We start from the raw sequence: 10,831 nt of genomic DNA, 5'->3' as shown, positions 1-10,831 counted from the left end.
ATCAGCTGATTCGTGGCTGATTCTCTGTTACATAATTTTCAGTCGGTTATCGCAAATGCAAATGCAATCATCGCAGAACCAAAGAAATTGCTTTTTTGATATGAAAGAACAGTTGTAGAAATAAGCGGAAAGGTTAATAATAATTAACCAAGGAATGCATCAAAGCGGGAGAAAGAAAGGGGAAAAATGAAAAAAAAAGATCTTTTCAAACGGAATCAATAAAAGTACGTAAAAGAAATATATAACAAGAAGAAAAAAAAGAAGAAAGAAAGTAAGAAAAAAAAAGAAAGAAATCATATTAAAAGAAAGAAAGAAATTGGAAAGAAAGAATAAAGAAAGAAGGAATTAAAGAAACAAGAAAGAATGAAAGACATAAAAAAAAAGGAAGAAAGAAAGTAGATAGATTGATAGATAGACATAGGCGGCGGAAGCGGGGGGGACGTGCCCCCCCCCCTAAATTTTAGATTGGGGGGACGGTCCCCCCTAAATTTTTTTTTGATAACCTTTTTTTTTTCTTTTTTTTTTTTGCTTGTCAATTTTTTCCTGCGTCCCCCCTAAATTCACGTGGCCCCCCCCCCTGAAACGTGTGTTGTCCCCCCTAAAATTTAGGTTGATGACCTTTTTTTTTTTTTTTTTTTGCTTGTCAAAAAATTTTGGGGCGCTTGTCCTATTTTTTACATGTGTCCATCCCAAAATTTCAGGTGGACACCCCCTAAATTTATTGGCTTCCGCCGCCAATGTAGATAGATAGATAGAAAGATAAGCAGGTAGATCTATACATTTAGATTAATAAATTGAGAGATTGATAGACAGATATTAGATAGATAGATGAATAAATAGATAGATTGAGATAGATAGATAAATAGATAAGCAGGTAGATCTATACATGCATTTAGATTAATAAATTCAGAGATAAATATATTGATAGACAGATATTAGATAGATAAATAAATAGATAGATCGAGATAGATAGGGTAACCGGTAGGATGTGAAAGCCTATATGTAGTATGCCTAGCAATTGAGTCTGTGAACTCTTGTTGGAATGCTCCCCAGGGAGTGGAGAAGGTGCATACATTGTATGCGGGCATGCAAGGATCCGATGACCGGGGTAATAATATGTCTGTAAGGCGCTTAGAGACGTCGTTCCGATCTTAAGCACTATTTAAATGGGGAATATTATCATTATTATTACAGATAGATAGATAGATAGATAGATAGATACTAGTAGATCAATGGATAGATAAATAGACAGATAGATAGACTGAGATAGATATATAAGCAGGTAGATCTACATTTATATTAATAAAGTAAGAGATAGATATATTGATAGACAGATATTAGATAGATAAATAGATAGATAGATAGATTGAGATAGATAGATAGATTGATTGATAGAGAGAAAGAAAGAAAGAAAGAAAGAAAGAAGAAAAAAAGAAAGAAAGAAAAAAAGAAAGAAAGCTAGAAATCGAATTAAAAGAAAGAAAGGAATTGGAAAGAAAGAAAAAAAGAAGAAGGAATTCAAGAAACAAGAAAGAATGAAAGACTTAAAAATAAAGGAAGAAGGAAAGTAGATGGATAGATAGATAGATATATAAGCAGGTAGATCTACTCTTAGATTAATAAATTTACAGATAAATATATTGATAGACAGATATTAGATAGATAGATAGATAGATCAATTGAGATAAATAGATAGATAGATAACCAGGTATAGATCTGCATTTAGATTAATAAATTGAGAGATAAATATATTGATAGACAGATATTAGATAGATAGATAGATAGATAGATACTAGTAGATCAAGGGATAGATAAATAGATATATAGATAGACAGATAGATAGATAGACTGAGATAGATATATAAGCAGGTAGATCTACATTTATATTAATAAATTGAGAGATAGATATATTGATAGACAAAAAGATAAATAGATTGATAGATAGATAGGTAGATAGATAGAATGGATAGATAGATAGATAAATAGATAGATAGATAAATAAATAGATAGGACGATATCAAAAAATAAATAGAGAAAATGAATAAATGAGTAAATAAACAAATAAATAAACAAAGAAAAAAAGATAGAAAAAACAAATTCATTCATTCATTCATTTATTCAATTTTTCCAACAAAATTAAGAAGCATTAATTACAATAAATAAAATATGACATCAGAAAATACAAATGATAAATATTCAAGTAAACCAAATATATAGAATATGCACCTGATACAGAGGATAATATATCAAAAAAGTTGGAAAAACGGAGTGGTCCACTGAAAAGCAAGGCTTGTAGAGTGTGGACCACTCAAGACGAAAAAAGTATAGCACAAATAACTATATATCTATACAAAATAGATAATGAAAAAAAGATATAAATAATATATATATATATAAATAAATAAATAAATATATAAATATAATTATAATAAAGGAAATTAGAATTAAAAGATGAGCAGAGACAAAAGACAAAAAAAGACATGAAGACACACACAAAAAACAAAACAACAACAAAAACAAAACACAAAAAACAAGAGTAAAAATAAACAAACATTGCTGCACAATCTGCGAAAAACGAAGAAGGGATAAATGGAGAAAGAGAAAGTCAAGGATAGGAGAGGGGGGGGGGGGGGTAGAAGTGTAGTCAATCTGACACCAACACCGAGGGCAACCTGTAGACAGGTAAACAATAAATAAATAAATTATAGAGGAAAAGAAATCAATGTGAAGTTTTGTAAGATTGTAACAAAATAAAATTTAATTTTCTTTTAAATGAATTAAGAGAAGGGGAAAACTGGATATCAGGGTGAAGAGAGTTCCAAAATTTTGGGCCCCTATATATAAATGTATTTTGGGCGAACAGTGTTCTGAGCATGGGCAAATGAAGGTCGTCGCGACCTCTAGTAGGGTAATTGTGAGAGGAGCTGTTTTTTAAGAACATGTCATGAAAAATAAAAGGAAGCATATTATTATTGTATTGGTACATGAATTGGCCAAGCTGGAGTAGGTAAAGATCACTGATCTTCAATATTTTGTTTTCGAAAAAAATAGGATCAGTGTGGGAACGTACGTGAGAAGAAAAAACAATACGAAGTGCTTTCTTTTGCAGCAATAAAATCCTGTTAAGTAAAGTTTGATGTGTGTTTCCCCATATAAGCAGACCGTAGTGAAGATATGGTAATACTAAAGAAGAGTAGAGTGTGAGTAAGGAAGTTGATGGGAGGAACATTCTTAATTTATTCATAACACCAATATTACGAGACATTGTTTTGCAAATACTGTCAATATGACACTTCCAAGAAAGCTTATTATCTACAATGACACCTAAAAAATTAATATTCGATACACATTCCAATTGAAAATTACCAAACTTAATATTATTAGGTAATGAAGTTAAGGTGTTACTATACAACATGTATTTTGTTTTTTCAATATTAAGAGAAAGTTTGTTGCTTCTAATCCATTCGAGTATTTTAGACAGTTCTTGATTGAGTGTTTGAACAAGAGTGTGTGGGTCTTTATCAGAAAAAAATAAATTGGTGTCATCAGCAAAGATTATGAAAGACAAAATTTCAGATGACCTGCAAAAATCGTTAATATATATTATGAAAAGAAGAGGTCCCAAAAGGCTTCCTTGTGGCACACAGCAATTAATGTTACATAAGTTGGAAGAATGGTCGTTCAGTGAAACAAATTGTTTTCGATTGGAAAGGTAATTCCTAAACCACTCCAAGGCCTTGCCACGTACGCCATAATGAAAAAGTTTGCTGAGTAATATTTCGTGGTTGATTGTATCAAAGGCCTTGGAGAAGTCTAGGAATATACCAACCATATGAGAAGATTTATCTAAGGCATGAGCTACCTTTTCAATAAATGACAAGAGAGCATGAACGGTACTGTGTTTTTCTCTAAAGCCGAATTGAAAATTTGAGAATATATCATGATCTTTTAAGAAAGTGAAAGTTCGAACATATATAATTTTTTCTAAAATTTTTGAAAAACACGGTAGTAAAGAGATTGGGCGATAATTATGAACACTCAACCTGTCCCCCTTTTTATACAATGGGATAACTTTAGCTATTTTCATAGAATCAGGAACTTGCCCATTACTTAAAGATAAATTAAAAATATGAACTAGGGGAACAGCAATGAATGGAATAATCGATTTTACTATATTATTAATATCGTCATATCCAGAGCTTTTCTTGTTTCCTAAGTGAGAAACAATGTCCATGACTTCATGAATATGCGTTGGATTTAAAAAGATCGAGTTTGGGTTAGAGGGACCAAGAAAATCAGAGAAATGCCCACGAGAGGGCGGTATATTGTTGGCCAAATTTTTGCCTATGGAAGAAAAATGAGTATTAAAAAATATTTGCTATGTTACCACAATCCTGAATAACCATATCATTTGATGATATTTTTGTAATATCAATTTTGTTATCCGCTATGTTCATAGCTTGTTTAAGAATTTTCCAAGTATTGTGCATATCATGTTTATGTAATTCTAGTTTATTAGTAAAATATTTTTTCTTTTCTAAGCGAATTATTCTCGTCAACGTGTTTTTGTAAGATGTATATTTATCTCTATTTCTTTCAGTAGGTTTGGATTTGTATTTATAATATAGATTATTTTTTCGGTTTATTGAACGAAGTAAAGATTTTGATATCCAAGGAAGTCTAGGTGTTTTCTTGTAATTATTTTTGTTGTTATTTCTTTGCTTTGGAAGAAAAGTATCCATGTGCCTATTAAGTAAGGTAATAAAATTATCATATGAAGAGTTCACATCAGTAGAATCAAGAACACAAGACCAGTCCACATTTTCTAAACTATCATTCAGTCTAGATAAATTCCGTGCGTTAACTATACGTTGGAGAGGGCGGGTGCCGTGAATATTGTTGGGTTGCGATAATTTGTAGGAAGTCATGATCGGATAATGATCAGTTATATCTGAAAGAATAATGTATGAATCAGGATGAGGAACAACATTGGAAAAAATATTATCAATTAAAGTACTAGATAAATTTGCAACACGAGTGGGTTTGGTAACGAGTGGCAAGAAAGAGGCAGACAAAAATGTTTCTATAAACTCATGGGCAATATTATTAGAGGCACATTTAAGAATATTTATATTAAAATCTCCCATAATAAAACAATCTTTATTCTTAAACATGTTGTTCCGAAGTATGTCAGATAAACGAGCAATGAAATCGTTACCATTAGAGCTGGGAGGGCGGTAAACAACACCTACAATAACATTCCTACCGCCTGGAACTTCAATTTCTAGAAAAAGAGATTCCATTATATCATTACTAATTGAAATTGTTTCGTGGACAAAGTAACGGAATTTATGAAGAATATACAACGCGACGCCTCCACCCAATCTCCCCTGACGGTTTTTAGTAACAAGGTTATAATTGTCAATAGAGATCCAGAAAAAATACCATCCCCCAAAAGCAACAACGAAATGAAGAAAGGATATAAACGCCTTTCATTGCAGGGGCTGCTTCAAGTTAAGACGATCCTTTTGTTTCTTTTCAAATTAACGACCTTACCCTCTGGCTTGTTATGAGCCCTTCTTTTTTCCCTCTTCCTTTCTCTTCAAATCATAAGGACCAATGGGCCGTTTCATAAAGCTGTTCGTAAGTTAAGAGCGACTTTAAGAACGACTGGTGATCCTTTCTTACGCGCTATACCATCGCCTATGGTGTATACCATTTACCAAAATAAAGGATCACCAGTCGTCGTTCTTATCTTACGAACAGCTTTATGAAACACCCACCTGTTATATAAACTGGGAATCCCCACTTCAAGGAGTGTTTTTTTTTAATCATCGAATTATAATTATCAATACTATCGTTAGAGTCTGGCTATTTCATCTGAATGGCTTTTAAAAAAATTAATTGACTTATATTACGTTTTGTCAGCCTTAAAGGTCAAGTCCACCCCAGTAAAATATTGATTTGAATAAATAGAGAAAAATCAAACTCGCATAACACTGAAAATTTCATCAAATTCAGATGTAAAAATAAAAAAGTTATGGCATTTTAAAGTTTCGCTTATTTTTCACAAAACAGTAATATGCACAACTCTGTGACATGCAAATGAATCAGTCGATGATGTCCATCACTCACTATTTTTTGGGTTTTTATTGTATGAATTATACAATATTTCATTTTTTAATAAAGATTTGACCATAGGGATCCACTTGACTGAATCATATAGTATTAAACAATGCCAATTCCACATGTTCAGGGAGGAATTGATCACCGTTTCACTTGACAATGAGAAAATTAGAATATTTCATATAATAAAATACAAAAGAAATAGTGAGTGGGTGATGTCATCAGTCTCCTCACTGCATACCAACCAGGACGTGCATATAACTGTTTTGTGAATTTAAGCGAAATTTTAAAATGTCAAAAACTTTCTTATTTTACATAATATTTTGATGAAATTTTCAGTGATATGGTTGTTGGATTTTTCTCTTTTTATTAAAATCAAAAATTTCTTGGGGTGGATTTGTCCTTTAATCCTCATATCTATAGAGGTCGCTCGGCTCATCTGCATACCTCAAGATTAGTTTCAAAGTTCTTAGATCTTATTTAACTTCCTATTTTTACCTCAATGACTTGAACACCATTTTAGCCCTTCTCCACAATATATTATTTAAAAAAAGTTTATACGTATACTTATCCACGTCATTATGACTTCGTGAGAGTATACATTTAATTGATTTTTGAAATAGGCCTATGTAAAAAAAATCAATTGATTAATTTCACAGACGATTATAATCCAACTAGGACCTATTTTGGTAGAGACATTCACTTGCATGTTTCACCAAATGAATCTTTGGTTGGGATTATTGGTATTATTAAAATAACTAATGGAATGGCCACTCATACAATTACACATCACACCGACGTATGCTTCCATTTTCAATGTTATCAGTTAACTCATGGTCAACAATTTTCCATGTTGATGATATCATTAGCGATGGTTAACTTCCTATAAAGGTATTAAATTGTAGCTATCGTTCTAGTAAACTGGATCTATGGAAGACTAGCAGTAGTACAATATTGTAGATTTTGAGAGTCATAATAAAAATTTTAATGCGAATATGCCGTTCTAACACAAGTGTGCCTCCTTGAAAGGAACAGCATATATATTTTTTTATAGGAATATAAACCGTTAGAAAAGAAATGAGACCCTTAAAAAAATACTTTATGGACCATTGAAAAATTGGCAGTGTTTTCTCCTGCGCATGTTATAGCACTTGAACAGTAGTAGACCACACAACACACCCTTGCAACCCACCCATATTCACAAACAAACACTAGAGGTTGATCCGGAAATTGGATACCAAAATGTAAATAGTTTAATGCAATAGTATAAGAATATACAAAATGAATCATTAACTGTAAACGTTTTGTTTTATTTTGATTCATTGTTGGACAAGTAGCGATTTCCATTATACAAATGATAAAGAATAAATGGTAATTTATTTTTCATGTAAATTAAAATATTCATTATCATTTAATAATTCATGTTACGAGATTGTTTTTAAGGTTAGACATATCAATTTATGTCAAGTTTCGATGCATTGAGATGTGCATTTACTTCCCACCCAACATCGTAAAATGAGGTATATGTACATCGGTCCATTCCTCATAATGGTGAAAGAAAACAATTATGAGCTGACATTACCATGTCATATATAGTAAAGGGACACAAATCAATGTTTGAATAAATTCAATAAAGAAAACCAAAGAGTAAATAAAGTTGAGCTAAAACTCATTTGTATTCGATGTTAGAATCTTCCAATAAAATATTTGGTCAATATAGGTATTGATGGAATGACATTGAATTCCTTTAGAGAAAAATAGTTTTGAATGACAGTTTAGAATATGAAAATAAAGGACAAAAAACTAGGCAGAAAATGAGATAATGAAATTATTAATCATTAATCAATGACAAATAATCATTTAAAAAGAAAACTGAGAAAAAAGGATAAATACTCGAGTCGGAAATGAGAGGTCCCGTGCACAATCGTGGAATATTTTCTACCAATTTTTTTTTATGTATTGCCTGAAGTGTCTAGTAAATGAATTTCGATGTTCCCTTTGTCAAATTGTGTCCCACGTGGTTCAAAGTTGTCATTTGCTTTTTTTTTACTCTCTCTGGTAGTTCGTCGAACAAGAATAAACAGCGGGCTAAGTGCACTACCGTCGGTAGACCACTTCAGATGTCAGACTCATGACTACACTGACCCACGGCTCTGACCAAAGTAGGCCTAACTTGCTGATCGAGTTTGGCCATTAAAAGGAAGCTTTTGATTCCCTGAAGAGAAGAGCTGCGTATACCATGCTGGTGGTAGATTTAAGGAAGAGTCAGCGATAGGAATTTTGTCAAATGCTTTGGTAACGTCTAGCAAGTCTGTTCTCTGTCGGTCTTTTAGTGGGGTCACTGATCATGTTGATGTTTAGAATGAATTGCATTATGACCTAGCTTCTTCAAGTCATATTCCTAATCCGACAAGAGACTGACAAGGTAGTGAATGTCGGCACAGAGAGCATGTTTGTTACAAATTTAAGTAATCACCTTTTAGTGTAGTAGGTTTCACGGTACACCATGTATCTTTCTTGGGCAAATGTTGGTCCTGAAAAGGACCACCCAATCTCGACGTTTCGACAAGTGTGTTCTTGTCGTCCTCTTATTCTCCTCAGGAGAATAATCACCTTTTCTTTTATGGATTAACATTACCACCAAGGCAACCAAGAATGATCCCTATGTGCTCTGTTCGTGAGCAAATCTTCAAGACACTGCAGTGATATTGGATCCTTGGAGTAGCTGAGTTTGTCAATGAAGAGATGAGGCATGGAAGATATTCGGGCAAGATCTGCAGAGCTGAACACGTATCGATGGTGGATATTCCTATCGTTACTGACGTGTCGGTGATCATGCATCGTGTTAACATAGGATGTGAGGTCCATGGTGTTTTCATTGGATCCTCCAGGTGTTCCAGGAACTCGGTTCAGTGATGCCCAGTAGTATTTATCGGGATACATGACGTCCCCAAGCCACTTTAGGAACTTCTGTGGTAAATCCTCACTGAGGACAAAATCAACAAAGCCACGCGTAAGAGAGTTGTACGTGTTTCCAGAGAACAGTTCTACGTCACCCGGTGGTGATTGGTTGTGCTGAAGTGTAATGCCGACCTCTAACTTCCGGTTCGGCCCGTTTCTGTGAAATCTCTTTAATTTCTTACCAGAAGTCGGGTACGATTCAACGCCATTGAGGCCGTTTTAGCTCTTAAGTTGTCGAACCATCTCCAAGTTGGTCTTCAAAGGGAATGCCTCTCCACATTGATTGATCACGTATTTCCACTGGACTGGATGCTTAATTAATTCTCGCATGCAGTTGATGTAAGCCATGAGATGCTAGTGTCTTCCATACTGAACGTCCTCATGCGTGGAACAGACAAAAACATTGTCAAAACAAGATGCAAATTTGCGGATAGCTTTTATGAAATCGGGAGGTGATTTGGCATCTGGGTGAATGGCATAGACATTCTGCGGTTGGTACAACGCTCGCAAAAGCCTCTCCACCTGCGCTGCATTGCGGTAAATCACTATTACAAACGCTAAAGGATACTGTTCTTCCTCGTGCGAAGCAGTCCTTCGCGGATATTTCCTCTGTTGTTTGAAGAAGTGACAATTGGTAGCAAAAGCCAGTACACGTCTGTCCGAAGGGATCGGTAGAAGTCCATTCACCGATATGTCGGAAACTTCTTCATAAAGCTTGAGGACATGATCCAACTCTTCGGGTTCCCCTTTCATGATCTTGCCACAATCTACAGGATATTCTAGATGGAGAGGTATATCTTCGTGAACCACTCTCTTGTTGGTTCCTATCGTGACAAGAATACAGATGACCAATGAATAGATAAGAGTGATGGTTGGCCAGTGATTCAAAAGGTGATTATACAACCAATCATGCCGGAGTTTCCTAAGAAACCGACTCTTGTGGAAGCGAACCTCAGTGAGGCGAAAGAAAGTCATCTTCATTTGGTTCCAAGGGACTTCGATATCGAGTTCGCCTTCACGGCAAAGACAGTTAAAATTACTTGGAAAGTAACGACTGCGAAATAAATTATTTCCACGATTGTATTCTTTAAATGAATTGTCACGCCTTAGGTTGAGCAACGGCAAGAGTTCATGGAGTCCAATCGTAGCACTGAAAATGTTGAGTTTCAACTATACTTTCGAACGTGCATGCAGAACTGTTGATCGGTGGTCATGGTGGTTGGTGAACTAAAACTTCACACCAACTACCAATGCATGTACCATAGGCCAAGATGGCGTAATCGAGTTGAAACCCATTGGATATTTTTCGCATGCCCGTCATTGTGAATATTACAATGTTGAATAGATTGTCAGTACGCTGCATAATAGATACGCTTGTATGGCTATGCATTGTGTCTTTTCTTTCATTGCTCGCAGTGAACATGATTTATTTTTTGGTGTTTGACACCAAATTTTTAAAGTGGAAGTTAGTCCCTGTAATAAGTCAGGCTCGATAAAAAAATAGTGGCAAAGATTTGAGGAAAATCCATTATATGCACACTAAAAGTTGTTGTGACAAAAGTTTGTAACCAAATGTGCTGGTATAGGGCAAGTCTTATTTAATGGGATCTAAAAATATGCAGTTAAACGGATATTTGCCTGCATTTTTTATAATATGGAACTAAAAGCCATGCAATGAGTGAATTTTAGAGTTACAGACTACCCTTGGCATGCTGGGATGAATACGGTCATACACAGCGGGCAG

The 10,831-nt window shown here is 34.2% G+C and overlaps 1 protein-coding gene across 1 annotated transcript; it reads right to left on the bottom strand.

The window, feature by feature from the left end:
* Positions 1-9,441: 9,441 nt before the first annotated feature.
* On the bottom strand, positions 9,442-10,062 carry LOC121432213 (beta-1,3-galactosyl-O-glycosyl-glycoprotein beta-1,6-N-acetylglucosaminyltransferase 4-like). The gene has a single exon (XM_041630066.1). It carries the CDS (start codon positions 10,060-10,062, stop codon positions 9,442-9,444), a length of 621 nt encoding a protein of 206 aa, XP_041486000.1.
* Positions 10,063-10,831: the final 769 nt, after the last annotated feature.

This window comes from Lytechinus variegatus, chromosome 18 (assembly GCF_018143015.1).
Source record: "Lytechinus variegatus isolate NC3 chromosome 18, Lvar_3.0, whole genome shotgun sequence".
NCBI classification, from domain to species: Eukaryota; Metazoa; Echinodermata; class Echinoidea; order Temnopleuroida; family Toxopneustidae; genus Lytechinus; species Lytechinus variegatus.
This window is presented reverse-complemented; position numbering and strand designations above follow the sequence as displayed.